Raw genomic sequence first — 20,585 nt, 5'->3', positions numbered from 1 at the left:
GGCTCACTGCTACGAGGGACTTAGGGGAGAGAAGTAAACTCACCTGCGTGCAGGATGGATTTGCTTCTTAGGCTACTGGACACCATTAGCTCCAGAGGGAGTCGGAACACAGGTCTCACCCTGGGGTTCGTCCCGGAGCCGTGCCGCCGACCCCCCTTGCAGATGCCGAAGTTGAAGAGGTCCAGAGGTCCAGAAACAGGCGGCAGAAGACTTTCAGTCTTCATAAGGTAGCGCACAGCACTGCAGCTGTGCGCCATTGTTGTCAGCACACTTCATACCAGCGGTCACTGAGGGTGCAGGGCGCTGGGGGGGGCGCCCTGGGCAGCAATGTATTATACCTTTTTTATGGCTAAAATACATCACATATAGCCCTTGAGGCTATATGGATGTATTTAACCCCTGCCAGATCTCACAAACTCCGGGAGAAGAGCCCGCCGTTTTAGGGGGCGGGGCCTATTCTCCTCAGCACACGGCGCCATTTTCCTGCTCAGCTCTGCTGTGAGGAAGGCTCCCAGGCTCTCCCCTGCACTGCACTACAGAAACAGGGTTAAAACAGAGAGGGGGGGCACTTATTTGGCGATATGATTACATATGTGAAAATGCTATAAGGGAAAACACTTGTATAAGGGGTTGTCCCTGTATAATTATAGCGTTTTTGGTGTGTGCTGGCAAACTCTCCCTCTGTCTCCCCAAAGGGCTAGTGGGGTCCTGTCCTCTATCAGAGCATTCCCTGTGTGTGTGCTGTGTGTCGGTACGTGTGTGTCGACATGTAGGAGGACGATGTTGGTGAGAAGGCGGAGCAAATTGCCTGTATTGGTGATGTCACTCTCTAGGGAGTCGACACCGGAATGGATGGCTTATTTAGGAATTACGTGATAATGTCAACACGATGCAAGGTCGGTTGACGACATGAGACGGCCGGCAAACAAATTAGTACCTGTCCAGGCGTCTCAGACACCGTCAGGGGCTTGTAAAAACGCCCATTTACCTCAGTTGGTCGACACAGACACAGACACGGACACTGACTTCAGTGTCGACGGTGAAGAAACAAACGTATTTTCCTTTAGGGCCACACGTTACATGTTAAGGGCAATGAAGGAGGTGTTACATATTTCTGATACTACAAGTACCACAAATAAGGGTATTATGTAGGGTGGGAATAATCTACTTGTAGTTTTTCCTGAATCAGATAAATTAAAGTGTGTGATGATACGTGGGTTTCCTCCGATAGAAAATTATTTGAGGTATACCTTTTCCCGCCAGAAGTGAGGGCGAGTTGGGAAACACACCTTAGGGTGGATAAGGCGCTCACACGCTTATAAAAACAAGTGGCGTTACCGTCTCCAGATACGGCCGCCCTCAAGGAGCCAGCTGATAGGAAGCTGAAAAATATCCTAAAAAGTATATACACACATACTGGTGTTATACTACGACCAGCAATCGCCTCAGCCTGGATGTGCAGCGCTGGGGGGGCTTGGTCGGATTTCCTGACTGAAAATATTGATACCCTTGACAGGAACAATATTTTATTGACTATAGAGCATTTTAAGGATGCATTTCTATATATGCGAGATGCGCAGAGGGATATTTGCATTCTGGCATCAAGAGTAGATGTGATGTCCATATCTGCCAGACGATGTTTATAGACACGACAGTGGTCAGGTGATGCAGATTCCAGACGGCACATGGAAGTATTGCCGTATAAAGGGGCGGTCCATCGGACCTGGTGGCCATGGCAATAGCTGGAAAATCCACTTTTGTTACCCCAAGTCACATCTCAGCAGAAAAGGACACAGTCTTTTCAGTCTCAGTCCTTTCGTACCCATAAAGGCAGGCGGGCAAAAGGCCAGTCATATCTGCCCAGGGTTAGAGGAAAGGGAAGAAGACTGCAGCAGGCAGCCCATTCCCAGGAACAGAAGTCCTCCACAGCTTCTGCCAAGTCCGCAGCATGACGCTGGGGCCATACAAGCGGACTCAGGTGCGGTGGGGGGTCATCTCAAGAGTTTCAGCACGCAGTGGGCTCACTCGCAAGTGGACTCCTGGATCCTACACGTAGTATCCCAGGTGTACATTGGAAATTCGAGACGTCTTCCCCTCACAAGTTCCTGAAGTCTGCTTTACCAACGTCTCCCTCCGACAGGGAGGCAGTATTGGGAAAAAATTCACAGGCTGTATTCCCAGCAGGTGATAATCAAAGTACCCCTCCTACAACAAGGGAAGGGGTATTATTCCACACTATATTGTGGTACTGAAGCCAAACGGCTCGGTGAGATCTAAAAGATTTGAACAATTACATACAAGGGTTCAAATCAAGATGGAGTCACTCAGAGCAGTGATAGCGAACCAGGACGATATGGTGTCACTGGATATCAGGGACGCTTACCTACATGTCCAAATTTTGCCCTTCTCACCAAGGGTATCTCAGGTTCGTGGTACAGAACTGTCACTATCAGTTCAGACGCTGCCGTTTGGATTGTCCACGGCACCCCGGGTCTTTACCATGGTAATAGCCGAAATGATGATTCTTCCTAAAAGAAATATGGACGCTTTCCTGATAAGGGCAAGGTCCAGAGAACAGTTGGCGGTCGGAGTAGCACTATCTCATTTAGTTCTACGACAGCACGAGTGGATTCTAAATATTCCAAAATCGCAGCTTTTTCCGACGACACGTCTAATGTTCCTAGGAATGATTCTGGACACAGTCCAGAAAAGGATGTTTTCTCCCGGAGAAGAAGGCTAGGGAGTTATCCGAGCTAGTCAGGAACCTCCTAAAACCAGGAAAAGTATCAGTGCATCATTGCACAAGGGTCCTGTGAAAAATGGTGGTTTCTTACAAAGCGATCCCATTCGGTAGATTTCACGCAAGAACCTTTCAGTGGAATCTGCTGGGAAAATAGTCCGGATCGCATCTTCAGATGCATCAGCGGATAACCCTGTCTCCAAGGACAAGGGTGTTTTCTTCTGCGGTGGCTGCAGAGTGCTCATCTATGAAAGGGCCGCAGATTCGACATTCAGGACTGGGTCCTGGTGACCACGGATGCCAGCCTGAGTGGCTGGGGAGCAGTCACACAAGGAAAAAATTTCCAGGGAGTGTGATCAAGTCTGGAGACTTCTCTCCACATAAATATACTGGAGCTAAGGGCAATTCACAAGGCTCTAAGCTTAGCAAGACCTCTGCTTCAAGGTCAGCCGGTATTGATCCAGTGGGACAACATCACGGCAGTCGCCCACGTAAACAGACAGGGCGGCACATGAAGCAGGAGGGAAATGGCAGAAACTGCAAGGATTCTTCGCTGGGCGAAAAATCATGTGATAACACTCTCAGCAGTGTTAATTCCGGGAGTGGAAAACTGGGAAGCAGACTTCCTCAGCAGGCATAACCTCCACCCGGGAGAGTGGGGACTTCAGCGGGAAGTCTTCCACATGATTGTAAACCGTTGGGAAAAACCAAAGGTGGACATGATGGCGTCCCGCCTGAACAAAAAACTAGACAGATATTGCGCCAGGTCAAGGGACCCTCAGGCAATAGCGGTGGACGCTCTGGTAACACTGGGGGTGTACCAGTCAGGGTATGTGTTCCCTCCTATGCATCTCATACCAAAAGTACTGAGAATCATAAGAAGGAGATGAGTAAGAACGATACTCGTGGTTCCGGATGGGTCAAGAAGGACTTGGTACCCGGAACTTCAAGAGATGCTCACGGAAGAACCGTGGCCTCTACCTTTAAGAGAGGACCTGCTCCAGCAGGGGCCTTGTCTGTTCCAAGACTTACCGCGGCTGCGTTTGACGGCATGGCAGTTGAACGCCGGATCCTGAAAGGGCATTCCAGATGAAGTCATCCCTACCCTGGTCGAAGCCAGGAAGGATGTAACCGCAAAACATTTTCACCGCATTTGGCGAAAATATGTTGCGTGGTGTGAGGCCAAGAAGGTCCCTACAGAGGAATTCCAACTGGGTCGTTTCCTACATTTCCGGAAAACAGGACTGTCTATGGGCCTAAAATTAGGGTCCATTAAGGTTCAAATTTCGACCCTGTCGAATTTCTTCCAGAAAGAACTGGCTTCAGTGCCTGAAGTTCAGACGTTTGTAAAAGGGGTACTGCATATACAGCCTCCTTTTGTGCCACAGTGGCACCTTGGGATCTCAATGTTGTTTTGAGTTTCCTAAAGTCACATTGGTTTGATCCACTCACCACTGTGGAATTAAAATATTTCACATGGAAGGTGAAGATTCTATTAGCCTTGGCTTCAACCAGGCGTGTGTCAGAATGGGCGGCTTTATCATATAAAAGCCCTTACTTAATTTTTCATTCTGACAGGGCAGAATTGAGGACTCGTCCTCAATTTCTCCTTAAGGTGTTTTCTGTTTTTCACATGAACCAACCTATTGTGGTACCTGCGGCTACTAGGGACTTGGAGGACTCCAAGTTACTTGACGTTGTCAGGGCCCTGAAAATATATGTTTCCAGGACGACTGGAGTCAGAAAATCTGACTCGCTGTTTAGCCTGTATGCACCCAACAAGATGGGTGTTCCTGCTTCTAAGCAGACGATTGCTCGCTGGATTTGTAGTACAATTCAGCTTGCACATTCTGTGGCAGGCTTGCCACAGCCAAAATCAGTAAAAGCCCATTCCACAAGGAAGTGGGCTCATCTTGGGCGGCTGCCCGAGGGGTCTCGGCTTTACAACTTTGCCGAGCTGCTACTTGGTCAGGGGCACACCCTGACTGAGGAGGACCTGGAGTTCTCTCATTCGGTGCTGCAGAGTCATCCGCACTCTCCCGCCCGTTTGGGAGCTTTGGTATAATCCCCATGGTCCTGACGGAGTCCCCAGCATCCACTTAGGACATTAGAGAAAATAAGAATTTACTTACCGATAATTATATTTCTCGTAGTCCGTAGTGGATGCTGGGCGCCCATCCCAAGTGCGGATTGTCTGCAATACTTGTACATAGTTATTGTTACAAAAATCGGGTTATTCTTGTTGTGAGCCATCTTTTCAGAGGCTCCTTCGTTGTTATCATACTGTTAACTGGGTTCAGATCACAGGTTGTACGGTGTGATTGGTGTGGCTGGTATGAGTCTTACCCGGGATTCAATATCCTTCCTTATTATGCACGCTCGTCCGGGCACAGTATCCTAACTGAGGCTTGGAGGAGGGTCATAGGGGGAGGAGCCAGTGCACACCACCTGATCCTAAAGCTTTTATTATTGTGCCCTGTCTCCTGCGGAGCCGCTAAACCCCCATGGTCCTGACGGAGTCCCCAGCATCCACTACGGACTACGAAAAATAGAATTATCGGTAAGTAAATTCTTATTTTTCGCACCCTGGGTAAAAGGGAAAACTGCTCCTATAAATGTGATGTTACAAGTAGGACCTAAAAAGCAGAGAGGCAGGTACTAATTACCTTGGCCCGACTTGTTGAAGGGGCTCAGCAGGGTCCCTGCTTCGCCAGACCCCTATCTTACCTGTCAGTAGTAGCAGCAGCAGACTCTCTCCCCAGCCCAGCATATGTTGGCGTGTGCGGGGCTGCAGTGGGATGAGGGAGGCAGCAACTGGTGAGCAGCAACAGTAGTCCTCCCTTGCCTGTGTGGGGGAGGGGGCTGGAGGCTGTTCTGGGCACATCGCCGTGTCATGGCGCTAAGAATACTTTTCCCTGTGTTTTTTCTCAGTGGGTGTGGTCATGCTTCCCGTGTTTAGGCCACTGTCCCCTGAAAAGTACAAGTGCCCATCCCAGCTCTCTACAGCCCTTGTTGCAGGCACTGTTTATGGTGGGTGCGTGTACACGTTTGGTGGCACCTCGCGCCAGGTCATTGTTATTTAAACAAACGGTTTACATTAATTCATTGAGAAGAAAAATGTTGGAAACACAGTAGAAAAAATCTCTTATTTAAATGGGTCATGTTGTTCTTTCTAGTTATACTGGTTTTGTCCTAGCTTTGTGGTTACATATTTATAATAATCTTAATTCAGTTGCTTTTAGTTATTTAACATAAAATTATCTTTATATTTAAATAAATGTTCAAAACGTTGACAAATAAAACAGAGGCGTCACTGTGTGTGGTGACACCCGGTGCGCACCTTTGATATCCCAGCACGCCGGGGGTGTGGCCGCAGATAAAGTGGTTTGGTCTCACAGGATCGTAACTCCGGGGGCGTGCCCATCATCTCCGGAGATGCTGGGCTGCCCCCGGAGACTGTCTACCATCGCTGTCGGCTCCTCTTCTATGACAGGAGGCAGGTGCTGTAGCAGACTTTCACACTGTAGCACCTGGCTCCCGTCACTGTGGAGGAGCCCACATTTTGGTGTCACCCCTTCCATGCGTCACACCCGGATGCGGGCCGCACCCCTCGCGCCTGCCTTGTGACGCCACTGAAATAAAAGAATTGTATGATCTGATGTTTGATAAACTAAGTGCAGACTTATGACAGGTGATACCAGATGGTAGCCTACAGCCCCACATTTAAACTCCATTGATAATATATATGGACACACAATGGTCACATTATCATTATTCTGCTCCTTACAATGTCCTCTGTGTCTCTTCAGGCTGTCTGCGCTCTCATTGCTGCTTTCTTGCACTTCTTCTTTCTCTCTTCCTTCTGTTGGGTGCTTACGGAGGCCTGGCAGTCCTACCTCGCTGTCATTGGGCAAATGAGAACACGTCTGGTGCGTAAGCGCTTCCTGTGCCTGGGATGGGGTAAGAAGAAAGTCTTTATTGGGCTTTGCTTTTAGCATTTTAACCACATTTTTATTACACTTTTGTAATGTGTAAAAGGACAATTCACTAATGCCATTGCAAAACTGATTCCTGTATGTGTATAAGTGTGAATAGTTATAAGAAATCACATATTTCTCGCACTTGAAGAGAAGGTATCAGCAGGTTCTCAGCTGATATTTTTGTGCCTTACTATTCAGAGGCATGTTGCTGTATTATATGTTTGCCTTCTAGTTTACAGCTTGAGTTTGCAGCAATTGTAAATTGAGAATAAGACTGTAATCTCTTATCGGTACTAAACCATTCTGTGAATATTTGTATTCAATCATAGGCTCACATGTTCATTTGACGTTTACTCTGCATTATACTGAATACGTTTCTAAAGCTAAATCTCTTACCAGCTTCTCTCCAGTCCTGTCTCAGATCTGCCAACGCGAATCATTTCAACAGGGTTATAATGTTTCTGTCTTGTTTTCCTCTGTTATTTTCCTCTTGTGATTATCTGGGCTTGGCTTTTAGTTTTAAAATCAATTATGTAATTATTAGTGCTGAGTGGAAATAATGGGACTTTGCACATTTTTCAATTGACAAGTTATTTCCCAACATGATACCTAAAAATGCACGCCACAGCTCATATGTTGTTTTGTGTTACATTGCATCTATTTCTGTGCTACTGTACGGCAAAATGGCAAGGAGGCTCTTGCATCTTCTGGTCGGGGGAGTTGAACAGATCAGAATGCCCCTACATACATACACAAGGATTTCACCTTATCTGATTATTTTTTTTTTTTTAAAGATTTAAAGGGTGGAGAAGGCCTTTATAGGGTGCAATGCTTGGCTAGTGGGTGACAAAGCCTCTTGTTCCCCATAATAACACTGTATTTTTAATGTGCTCCGGAGGTGATGTTTATCAGAGTTCTCCTATATGTTTAACGAGTTGGGTTTATTTAAAATACAGAGATTCCTGCTGCTGTATTTACATTGATATGCTCAAAAACACCCAAGAAATAAAAATACCAGAACACACATCAGTTGCACATTTAATAAAATACAATGGGGCTGGTTCTGAGACTGTCAGCATCTGTAGGCTCTTTAGACACACCATCGGTCACACCATCAGTAGCTACACCAGCCCCCCCGTATGTGAGGTGCTGTTTCTCCGTCTGAGTATAGCCTTGTATATACAGATGTGTCCTCTCATCCTTGCTGCAATCCATTCACACGTGCGAACGTATCGCGGACGCAACTATTCGCACCTAGTTGCAGGGTGCGTACGCACAATGCATTCCTATGGAAGCAAGTGCATACACATGTGCCTGTGCACTGCTGTGTCACGGCAGTCAACTCGCAATTGCCATGGATGGTGGCAAGGATGAGGGGGATCCTAACTGTAAGTGGTTGAACGTGTCTGTATGCAACCACTTATCAGTGGCATGCCGCAACACCCCCATAAGATGGACCGTCTCTGTGCGCCTGCTAAATTACCTCCCGGTGCGTCTCAACTGCAGTGAGACATAGACGCATATGTAGAAAATGGCTCCACTACGCCTGACATTAGCACAGCTGTGTATGCAACTCAGAACCAGGCCCTATTTGTCGTGGCATTTCCTTCTTCTTGATATAAATATAATACATAAATGAGGGTGGAACAAGCAATTATTTAATCTAACAAATGGCGGAGTTTGATTGTAGTTGGTGGTCCTAAAGAGGCATTAGACAAGAGATAATTAGTAACAAAATGCTCAAGTCAGAACACTTTTCAGTGTTTACAATACCATTATTTATGCAAATCCTTATGTCATGTTTCTTACTTTGGGCATTGATTAATGAAGTGCATAACTGTAATGTAATGCCATTATTTATACTATACGTACTGTATGTTATCAACATACTGTAGGAAAAATTACAGAAGGCAAACTACATAGTAATATAAAGCAAGTGTAAGGCATATCAGTGTGTTCATTATCTATTTCATTCTAATGGTAATATCTGTCCCTGCATAATGGTGAACTCTGTATGTACAAGACATTGTAACAATCTGTGAAAAACTCACATTGTGTGTTATTGTTACTATGGAGTACATTTACTAAAGGTCATTTTCTATTGATTTTTATCGATTTCACATAGATATAAATCGATGTTGTGCTTCCAGGGCTAAAACAAACATGTACTAACATTTCAAAATCATCTATTAGTAAATGTGTGTTTCAGCCCCTGAAACCCAACATGCTGCTGGATGTAATGCCGCCCGAGTCCAGCGTCCGTGCGGGATGCTGACTGAATTCAGACGTTTTTAAAGGGGCAATCCCTTACAAGGCAAAACCATGCCTTGTAAGTGAATGCCCCTTTAAAAAAAGTCTTGAGTTCGGCCGGCATCCCGCACGGCCGCCGGACTCGGACGGCATTACATCCAGCCGATCGTTTCATATCGATTTTCATCAGTTTGAAATTGATCAAAATTAATGAAATTCAGCCTTTGGTAAATAAACCCCTAAGTGTGTAGATAACAATACATAATTATTTCTTTCTGTTGTCAGGGTTACCAGCTCTGGTGGTTGCAGTGTCTGTTGGTTTCACCAGAACAAAAGGATATGGAACACCCAATTAGTAAGTCAGTCCTCAGTGTACTTTTCTGTCTTTTCCAGAAGCATTTTAAAATGATTTCTAAAAATTCTCTGCTACCGAGCAGGTATAATGAGCCTGTCACACTCAGTATTACCTACAGTTGAATATGTAATTACAGAAGAATTAGCATGTAGTGGGTATTGTATCCAGTAATACAAAATAAGATGAATTCCACTATGCAGTTGGTTAACATTAAACAAAATGTTAAAAACTGAGACTTTGCCTGTAATTAAGGACACCTGAACACTTTGCTATTTTGAACTTAGAATATGCATAGTTTTTATTTCCTGCTGACCTTTGTAGTACCCCTTTCACATCGCAAAAATAACCCGGTCAGTGTGTGATGTGAAAGGGGCCTTGGAGAATTCCTGGGTCGCCTGACCCGGTAATTCAACCCGGGTAATAAGAAGGGTTATTCCCGGGTTGAATATCGAGTCAGTGGCAGTGTAAACGGGCTCCCGGGTTGATGCGACCCGGAACCCGTTTACTACATAGGGAGAGTCGGCGCGGAGATTAGCTCATCTCCCAGTGCCGCCTCCACCCCCGCCCCCCCGCCGCCATGGTAACTGACCCGGCATATTGTTGGGTCGGGAAGCCAGCGCAGAGGCTCCAATGCCGGATCCCACCCGGGAAGGACCCGTTTCCAATTGTCGGGTGGGATCCGGCATTGGAGATGTGAAAGGGGTATAGGTTAACCATCTGCCAGTTAGTTCTTCTCCTTTGGCATACCTTTCTTGATTCAGTAGGTTTAGCAAGTCGACAAATACTGAATTATTAGCTCCTCCATTGACTTACATTTCTTTCTTTTTTTTTACCCCCCTTACTACTCTTGGATTATGTGTTTCTGTGGCCTCCAGTTGCTGGCTCTCTCTAGAAGGAGGGCTACTCTACGCTTTTGTGGGTCCTGCGGCTGTCATTGTTCTGGTAAGCATTGCTTGGTCAATCCTGTTCCCTTGCTTGCTGTTTGTATATCAACTCTACACGTGGCAGCAGATGTGATTGCCCCCCTTCTCCTCTTTCAGTACATCCATGTTCATTTCTGTAATCAGGTGTACAGTAGATTGCATCATTATATTCTATCAGCTCTGCTCAGATGACTCACATGTGGTTACCTTTACTTAACTTCGCACGTCTTTCAAAACTTGGGAAAAGCCTTTATAAAGTTTGCTGTGTTTTGTTTGCCTAAATAATGCAATAGACTAGACTGAATGTATGCCTAGACTGTTTTATCACAATCTGTTGTTAACATATTTTAGCAAGAATAAGATGCCTTAGCCAGCAAATGTGTCGTCACTGAGCTGTAGGAATGTATATATTTCAGAGTATGGGCTAAATTGACTAACTGCCAGGTTAACAGATGGACTACTGGTCCCTGCATGCCAGGGCATGATGACGCTTGGGTAACAAAAAGTGCCAACATGCTCAGTCATCAAGGGCCTGATGGCACCTGTAGACCACCGGTAAAAAAAATATTAACATAAACACAGGACACACACACACCGAATGTTTTTATATTAAGTGACCACACGCCCACAACCCTTGTTCACCACTTTACTGATCAATTCCTTGGCAAAGGTTCTCTTCAGTCCATGTAACAACCACAATCTTGGCAAACCAACAAACCAACATGACGTCTCCCTGCAGGAGCCATGGTACAGTTGAGCTGTCAGTCATGGACACTATCCATAGGATCGCACTGATTTACCAGATCATGGAAACTGATGTGCTCAGAAAATCTAGAATAATTATAATAAACTCCATACCCAAAGCCATGGGATACGGAGAACTCCCTAGGGATAGTTGTCTTTAGGAAGGGGATTCCCCATTTTCTGACTGACCAGTCTAGGGTTGGTTGCCTGCACATCCAGCGACTTCAGACTCTATTACATCCCACCCTCAATCTGCCACTTAATTAATTTTTTTCTTACGTCCTAGAGGATACTGGGGTTCCATTTAGTACCATGGGGTATAGATGGGTCCAGTAGGAGCCATGGGCACTTTAAGAATTTGATAGTGTGGGTTGGCTCCTCCCTCTATGCCCCTACCAGACTCAGTCTAGAAAATGTGCCCGGAGGAGCCAGTCACGCTTATGGAACCTCCTGAAGAATTGTCTGCATTTATTTTTCTGTTTGTTATTTTCAGGCAGGTCTGGTTGGCACCAGCCTGCCTGCTTTGTGGGACTTGGGGGGGGGGGGGGGTTAATGGTCCCGTTCCCCGCTGACAGGACATTAGCTCCTGAGGGAACTATTCGCAAGTCCCACCATGGCGAGTGTACATTCCCGCAGCACGCCGCTGCCCCTTCCCGCAGCACGCCGCCACCCCTAACAGAGCCAGAAGAAAGAAGAATGGTGAGTACTTAGCCAGCGTCCCGGTTAGCAAGTCGCCGGCCATTATGGAGGCAGGGTACGGAGATGTACGGTTTCTCACCGGGGTGGATTGCGTCTCCAGACTCAGTACACAACTGCGTCTCAGTACACTGTACACAGTACCCACACTGGCAAACAAAGCCTTAAAACCAGTTCTGTCTCCACTTTAAGCACAAATTACCTCAGCCAGTATAAAAAAACGCGGGAAGACCGTTTGCCATTGAAGGGGCGGGGCTTCACTATGAGAGGATCCAGCAGCTCACCAGCGCCACTGACAGGGATGCGCAGCTCCTCCGGTGTGACTCCAGATTACCTCAGCGGTACCAGGATGTCATAGCAGGGGGAGCGATCATTAGTGTACTAAGTCCCCAATCTGGGTACCTAGTCTGAGACCCGGCTAAGCCTGGCATTAGCGATAAGGGCTCGGTGTGCTGGCTCTAAATACCTCTGTGTCTCCCTGGAAGGGCTCTTTGTGGGTTAATTGTGCCTTTAACCTTTCCTCTCTGTGTGTGTGTGTGTGTGTGTGTGTGTGTGTGTGTGTGTGTGTGTGTGTGTGTGTGTGTGTGTGTGTGTGTGTGTGTGTGTGTGCTGTCAGATTTACAATATGTCAGGCAAAGAGTGTGTTTCATGTACAGCAGAGTGTTCTTCTTTCCCAGGGAGCTCACTACTATGTACTCAGTGTAATGTACCTTCTCAGGCTAGCGGGGCTGACCCAGCGTGGCTGGATTCCCTCAAAGGAATGATTTCCAATTTGTGGATGAGATTATGAACAGAGTCCCCAAACAAGCGTCTCAGTCCCTTGCCATTTGTCCACAAATGCGAACTCTGGCCCATATCCTGCGGTCTGACTCTGACGCTGATGGGTCAGACACGGAATAAGGGGAGGTGGATTCAGAAGGGGGGTGGGACGCTGCTCTGTCACAGGGAATAGAGGCTCTTATAGAAGCTTTCAGAGATGTTCTGCAAATTCCTAATAAAGTGGCAGAGGAGTGTGAGGAATCTTATTTTAATGTAAAAAAGAAATCCTCAGTCACTTTTCCTGTGTCAAAGGAATTGAATACCCTGTTTGATGAACCGTGGGTTAATCCTGATAAGAAATTTCAGATCCCTAAAAGGTTAATCTCATCTTTTCCTTTTCCTTCTGAGGATAGGAAAAAATGGGAAAATCCACCGACAGTGGATGCATCAGTATCCAGGCTGTCATGGAAAAATGTGTTGACTGTCCCTGGTGCAGCATTCCTGAAAGACACGGCTGATCGCAAGATTGAGACTACAGTCAAATCCTTGTACACGGCTGCTGGGGTGGCCCAAAGACCCACTATAGCATGTGCGTGGATTACTAAAGCCATTGCTAGATGGTCAGGTAACCTAATTGAGGGGTTGGATTCCTTATCTAGGGGGGATATTGTTTTACTCCTGCAACATATGCAGGACTCTGCAAACTTTATAGTGGAAGCCATAAAAGCAGTGGGTTTGCTTAATGCACGCACCACGGCTATGGCAGTGTCAGCACGCAGGGGCTTATGGTTACGCTAGTGGACTGCGGACGCGGACTCCATGAAAGGCGTGTAAGGCCTACCCTTCACAGGAGAGGCCTTATTTGGAGAAGAACTAGACAAATGGATCTCCAAAGCTACTGCGGGTAAGTCTACATATCTTCCTTCTGCAGCTCCCCCCATCTAGGAAGACCTACTCAGGACCTACTCTACAGTCCTTTCGGACTGCCAAGTTTAAGGGCAAAGCCAGAGGATTCTCTACAGCCACCAGAGGCGCTAGAGGCAAACCAGCAACTGCCGGTTCTCAGTTCCAGTTCTGCTTCCACAAAGCCTTCAGCATGACGGTGGACCGCAATGCCTAGAAGACTGGCAGGTGGGAGCCCAACTAAAAAAATTTCAGTCACATCTGGACAACATCATGCCAGGATCCCTGGGTCATAGATCTTATTTCCTAGGGGTACAGACTGGAGTTTCAGGAACTCCCACCTCACAGATTCTTCAGATCAGGCTTTACCAGTTTTACAGGAGGCAAGTATAACCTTACACGATGCCATTCAAAAACTGGTACAAATGTAGGTCATTGTCCTCATCTCCAAAACAAGGGGTATTATTCCAACTTGTTTGTAGTGCCAAAACAGGACAGTTTGGTAAGGCCGATTTTGAATCTACAATTATTGAACTCGTACTTCCGAGTGTTCAAGTTCAAGATGGAGTCTCTGAGAGCGGTGATCTCAGGTCTGTAGGAGGGGTAATTCCTAGTGTCTCTGGATATCAATGATGCGTACCTTCACATTCCGATCTGGCCCCCTCACCAGGCTTATCTACGGTTTGCACTGCAGGACTGTCACTACCAGTTCCAGGCCCTACCTTTTGGTCTCTCCACGGCACCGAGGGTGTTCACCAAGGTGATGGCAGAGATGATGTTTCTCCTTCACAAGCAGGGAGTGAACATAATTCCGTACCTGCACGATCTTCTGATAAAGGCTCCGTCCAGGGAGCAGTTGTTGAACAGCATTGGCCTCACAACCCAACTACTCCTGGATCATGGCTGGATTCTGAATTTTCCAAAATCTCACTTAGAGCCAACTAGAAGGCTCCCATTTCTGGGAATGATTCTGGACACACAGTCGCAGAAAGTTTTCCTTCCATTGGAAAAGGCATTGGTAATCCAGTCGATGGTTCAGAATGTCCTCAAACCAACTCGGATATCGGTGCACCTATGCAGTCGCCTTCTGGGAAAAATGGTGGCCTCTTACGAGGCTCTTCAGTATGGAAGGTTTCATGCACGACCCTTCCAGCTTGATCTGTTGAACAGATGGTCCGGATCACATCTTCACATGCACCAGAGGTTCCGTCTGTCGCCAAAGGCCAGGATCTCCCTTCTGTGGTGGCTACAGACTTCTCACCTGATAGAGGGCCGACGGTTCAGGATTAAAAATTGGATTCTGCTAACCACGGACGCAAGCCTCAGAGGTTGGGGAGCAGTCACCCAGGGGGTGCAGTTTCAAGGAAGATGGTCAAGTCAGGAAGTCATCCTTCCAATCAACATTCTAGAACTCAGGGCTATATACAACACCCTTCTGGAGGCCTCATATCCTCTTCAAGATCGGGCCATTCAGGTCCAGTCGGACAATGTGACGGCAGTAACGTACATAAACCGACAGGGCCGAACAAAAAGCAGAGCAGCAATATCAGAGGTGTCAAGAATTCTCCTCTGGGCAGAAAAACACGCTGCGCCGTTGTCGGCAGTCTTTATTCCGGGAGTTTAACAACTGGGAAGCAGACTTCCTCAGCAGACACGACCTGCACCCGGGGGAGTGGGGCCTTCACCCGGAGGTGTCCAGGTGCTTGACAAGTCAATGGGGATATCCACAGATCGACATGATGGCCTCTCGTCTCAACAAGAACCTCAAGTGGTATTGTTCCAGGTCGAGAGACCCACAGGCAGTGGCAGTGGACGCTCTGACGACTCTATGGGTATATCAGATGGTGTACGTGTTTCCTCCACTTCCTCTGATCCCAAGAATTCTGAAAAGAATAAAAATGGAAAAGGTTCAAGCAATTCTCATTGCTCCGGACTGGCCAAGAAGGGCCTGGTACGCAGACCTTCTGGAGATGCTCCTCGAAGATCCGTGGCCTCTACCTCTTCGCGAGGATCTTCTGCAACAGGGCCCATTCGTCTGTCAAGACTTACCACGGCTACGTTTGATGGCATGGAAGTTGAATGGCTGATTCTTGCCGGGAGAGACTTCCCTTACAAAGTCATCCCGACTATGATTCAAGCCAGGAAGGGGGTAACGTCTAAAAATTACCACCGTATTTGGAAGAAATACGTCTCTTGGTGTGAGAACAGAAAATATTCTGCGGTGGAATTTCATCTGGGATGTTTCCTACTTTTTCTGCAGTCGGGTGTGGATGTGGGCCTACGTCTGGGCTCAATAAAAGTTCATATTTTGGCCTTGTCTATTTTCTTTCAGAAACTATTGGCTTCTCTTCCTGAGGTCCAGATGGTTTTGAAAGGAGTTCTGCACATTCAACCTCCCTTTATGCCTCCTACAGCACCTTGAGATCTCAATTTGGTGCTGCAGTTCCTCCAATTGGACTGTTTTGAACCGTTACAGGAGGTAGAGATTAAGTATCTTACGTGGAAGACAGTCACACTGTTGGCCTTGGCTTCAGCACAACGTGTGTCGGAGTTAGGGGCATTGTCTCACAAGAGCCCCTACTTAATTTTCCATGAGGACATAGCTGAACTCAGAACTCGTCAGCAATTCCTTCCTAAGGTGGTGTCCGAGTTTCACATCAACCAACCTATTGTGGTTCCGGCTGTTACGGACACTTCTGCTACTCCAGAGTCTTTGGATGTTGTGAGGGCTTTGAAGGTGTAAGTAAAGAGGACAGCTCATTACAGGAAATCTGACTCGCTGTTCGTTCTATTAGATCCCAATAAGATTGGGTGTCCTGCTTCAAAGCAGTCCATTGCACGCTGGATCAGGCTCACTATCCAGCATGCTTATTCCACGGCAGGCTTGCCGGTTCCGAAATCTGTTCAGGCCCGCTTGACTAGGTCGGTGTGTTCTTCTTGAGTGGCTGTCCGGGGTGTCTCGGGTCTGGCTTTACAGGTCTGCCGAGCAGCTACTTGGTCAGGTTCGAACATGTTTGCAAAGTTTTACAAGTTCGTTACTTTGGCCTCTGAGGACATTCAGTTTGGTCAATCAGTTCTGCAAGAATCTCAGTACTCTCCCACCCGATTTGGGAGCTTTGGTACTTCCCCATGGTACTAAATGGAACCCCAGTATCCTCTAGGACGTAAGAGAAAATAGGATTTTAATTACCTACCGGTAAATCCTTTTCCTGTAGTCTGTAGAGGATACTGGGCGCCCGTGGTGCTTCGGTCTTCCTGCAATGTTACTTGGTTAAGTATTGTTGTTTGGTTCACCTGTTTCTGTTCTGGGTTCAGGTTTGGTTAGCATAGCTTTCCTCTTGTTTGTGTGTGCTGGTTTGGAATCTCACCACGATCCTTATCTATCCTTCTCTCAAAGTATGTCCGTCTCCTTGGGCACAGTTTCTTAGACTGAATCTGGTAGAAAGGGCATAGAGGGAGGAGCCAGCCCACACTATCAAATTCTTAAAGTGCCCATGGCTCCTAGCGGACCCGTCTATACCCCATGGTACTAAATGGAGCCCCAGTATCCTCTACAGACTACGATAAAAGTATTTGCCAGTAGGTAATTAAAATCCTATTTATTCCTTTGTTTAATTTTTTAGGTACTTTTGATGTTAGCTGGTGTCAGTGAATGACATACAACACACATTGTTGATATTTTAAAACACGCCTGTTATACAGTAGCTGTTTTATTAAACAGATTTGATTTCAGATATATCCGATTAAAGGCTTAAAAGAACATTCAAATGTTCAAAGGAATACAGTTTAAAAACTGAACAAGTTGGTCGTTCACTAATTTGAAGAGTGCTCCTTTAATTAGTACAGTGGTGAATTTTCTTATGTGAAAGTTAACAGGTCACTTCATCATAAATTATTACCTACGATACCTGACATTTAAGTACCGCAAGTAGCATACTAATCAAGCATAACATATTTCAGCTGTCATTCCTTTCTTATGTGGATGTATAGACTATTGCCTTCTTCTTCAAACATTAAAGTTAAATATAGAACCAGCATACAATCACAATTTCTCTTACGTCCTAGAGGATGCTGGGGACTCCGTAAGGACCATGGGGTATAGACCGTTCTCCGCAGGAGACATGGGCACTCTAAGACTTTAGATGGGTGTGAACTGGCTCATCCATATACGCCCCTCCTCCATACCCCAGTTAGATCCTGTGCCCAGAGGAGACTGGATGCACTGCAAAGACTTTTGTTAGGTTTTTTATTTTCAGGGAGCACTGCTGGCAACAGGCTCCCTGCTTCCTGGGACTGAAGGGAGAGAAGCAGATCTACTTTACTGATAGGCTCTGCTTCTTAGGCTACTGGACACCATTAGCTCCAGAGGGTCGGAACACAGGTGTCGTCCTTGCTGTTCGTCCCGGAGCCGCGCCGCCATCCTCCTCACAGAGCCGGAAGATAGAAGCCGGGTAAGTATATGAAGTAAGAAGACGACAAAGGCGGCAGAAAACTTCAGTTCTTCAGAGAGGTACCGCGCAGCGGTCGCGCTGCGCGCCATTGCTCCCACACACAGGCACAGCAAGGGTGCAGGGCGCAGGGGGGGGGGCGCCCTGGGCAGCAATAATTACCTCACATAACACTGGCACCATTATTAGATACTGCGGAGGCAGTATATTATAAAACCCCCGCCAGTATAAAAAAATGAGCGGGACCGAAGCCCGCCTTCGAGGAGGTGGGGCTTGATCCTCCAGCACTAACCAGCGCCATTTTCTCAACAGCATGCTGCAGAGAAGCTGCTCCCGGACTCTCCCCTGCTGAACCAAGTAACGGGACAAAAAACGAGGGCGGGGCACATTTATTTGGCACAAATCATATATATAAAAAAGCGCTGTATTGGCTGGGACTGTGTTTTCAGTGTATAGTGGCGCTGGGTGTGTGCTGGCATACTCTCTCTCTGTCTCTCCAAAGGGCTTATTGGGGGGCTGTCCCCATATTCATATATCCCAATGTGTGTGGGGGTGTCAGTACGTGTGTGTCGACATGTCTGAAGCGGAAGGCTCGTCTAGGGAGGATGCAGAGCAGATGGTGGTGGTGTCTCCGTCGGCTCAGCCGACACCTGATTGGTTGGACATGTGGAATGTGTTAAATGCTAATGGGACTTTATTATATAAGAGATTGGACAAAGCAGAGTCCAAGGACAAAGCAGGGAGTTAATCCATGGCTTTGACTGTGTCACAAGACCCTTCAGGGTCCTATAAACATCCCTTTTCCAAGGTAGCAGACACTGATACCGACACGGATTCTGACTCCAGTGTCGACTATGATGATGCGAGGTTGCACCCAAGAGTGGCCAAGAGTATTCAATATATGATTATTGCAATAAAAGATGTATTACATATCACAGAGGACCCTTCTGTCCCTGACACGAGGGTCTGCTTGTTTAAGGGAGAGAAACCTGAGGTAACGTTTCAACCATCTCGTGAGCTGAAAGCTTTATTTGAAAAGGCTTGGGAAACTCCAGACAAGAGACTGCAGGTTCCCAAGAGAATTATTATGGCATATCCTTTCCCCTCCCAGGACAGGTCATGGTGGGAATCCTTGCCCACGGTGGACAAGGCCTTGACGCTCTTATCCAAAAAGGTGGCAATACCTTCCCCGGACACGGCGGCCCTAAAGGATCCTGCGTATCGCAGACAGGAAACTACCTTAAAATCAATTTATGCCCATACGGGAGCCCTACTCAGGCCTGCAGTAGCGTCGGCATGGGTTGGTAGCGCAATTGCAGCGTGGGTAGATATCTTGTCATCTGACATTGACACCTTAGATAAGGATAGTATTTTGTTGACCTTGGGTCACATTAAGGACGCAGCGTTATATATGAGAGAGGCTGCGAGAGATATTGGGCTCAAGAGCCAATGCCATGGCAGTTTCTGCTAGAAGGTCCCTGTGGACCCGTCAATGGACAGGTGATGCTGAGTCAAAGAGACATATGGAGGCTTTGCCTTACACAGCTAGTTCCCAGGAACAAAAATCCTCCCCGGCCTCTACAAAATCCACCGCATGACGCTGGGGCTCCGCTGCGGGAGTCCGCACCGGTGGGGGCACGTTTTCGTCTCTTCAGCCAGGTCTGGGTTCAGTCGGATTTGGATCCTTGGGTGGTCGAAATTGTATCCCAAGGCTACAAACTGGAGTTCGACGATGTGCCTCCACACCGATTTTTCAAATCGGCCTTGCCAGCTTCTCCCCCAGAGAGGGAAATAGTTTCAGCTGCCATTCAAAAACTCTGTCAACAGCAGGTGATTATCAAGGTTCCCCTAGGGCAACAGGGGAAAGGGTTTTATTCAACCCTGTTTGTGGTCCCGAAGCCGTATGGCTCGGTCAGACCAATTCTGAATCTAAAATCCCTAAACCTATATTTGAAAAGGTTCAAATTCAAAATGGAATCTCTCGGGCAGTGATCTCCAGAAGGGGGAGGGATTTTATGGTGTCACTAGACATAAAGGATGCTTACCTTCATGTCCCCATATATCCTCCTCATCAGGCGTACCTGAGATTCACTGTACAGGATTGTCATTACCAGTTTCAGACGTTGCCGTTTGGGCTTTCCACGGCCCTGAGAATTTTCACCAAGGTGATGGCGGAAATGATGGTGCTCCTGCACAATTATCCCATACTTGGACGATCTCCTGATAAAGGCAAGATCGAGAGATCAGTTACTAAAGAGCGTGTCTCTCTCCCTGAGAGTACTACAGCAACACAGCTGGATATGGGCCTTAAGTTAGGCTCCATTAAGGTGCAGATTTCGGCTTTATCTATATTCTTTCAGAAGAAATTGACTTCTCTCCCAGAAGTCCAGACTTTTGTAAAGGGAGTGCTGCACATCCAACCTCCTTTTGTGCCCCCAGTGGCACCGTGGGACCTTAACGTGGTGTTACGATTCCTTAAATCACACTGGTTTGAACCTCTTCAAACGGTGGAGTTAAAATTTCTCACTTGGAAAGTGGTCATGTTGTTGGCCTTGGCATCTGCGAGGCGGGTGTCCGAATTGGCGGCTTTGTCTCACAAGAGCCCCTATCTGATTTTCCATGTGGATCGAGCGGAGTTGAGAACTCGTCCTCAATTTCTACCTAAGGTAGTTTCGTCGTTCCATATGAACCAACCTATTGTGGTGCCTGTGGCTACGGGCGACTTGGAGGATTCCAAGTCCCTTGATGTAGTCAGGGCCTTAAAAATTTATGTAGCCAGGACTGCTC

The 20,585-nt window shown here is 47.0% G+C and overlaps 1 protein-coding gene across 1 annotated transcript in view; it reads left to right on the top strand.

Moving 5' to 3' along the window:
* ADGRB2 (adhesion G protein-coupled receptor B2) overlaps nucleotides 1–20,585 on the top strand; it is a 694,168-nt gene that overhangs the window by 622,280 nt on the left and 51,303 nt on the right. Inside the window, exons 18-20 of the mRNA XM_063954232.1 lie at nucleotides 6,550–6,700; nucleotides 9,256–9,325; nucleotides 10,201–10,267. Of these exons, the coding sequence (XP_063810302.1) occupies nucleotides 6,550–6,700; nucleotides 9,256–9,325; nucleotides 10,201–10,267 (288 nt within the window). The remainder of the gene's footprint in view (nucleotides 1–6,549; nucleotides 6,701–9,255; nucleotides 9,326–10,200; nucleotides 10,268–20,585) is intronic.

The sequence above is a fragment of the Pseudophryne corroboree genome, chromosome 2 (genome assembly GCF_028390025.1).
Source record: "Pseudophryne corroboree isolate aPseCor3 chromosome 2, aPseCor3.hap2, whole genome shotgun sequence".
NCBI classification, from domain to species: Eukaryota; Metazoa; Chordata; class Amphibia; order Anura; family Myobatrachidae; genus Pseudophryne; species Pseudophryne corroboree.
Note: the sequence above shows the minus strand (reverse complement) of the source record. Positions and strands in the feature narration are given on the sequence as shown.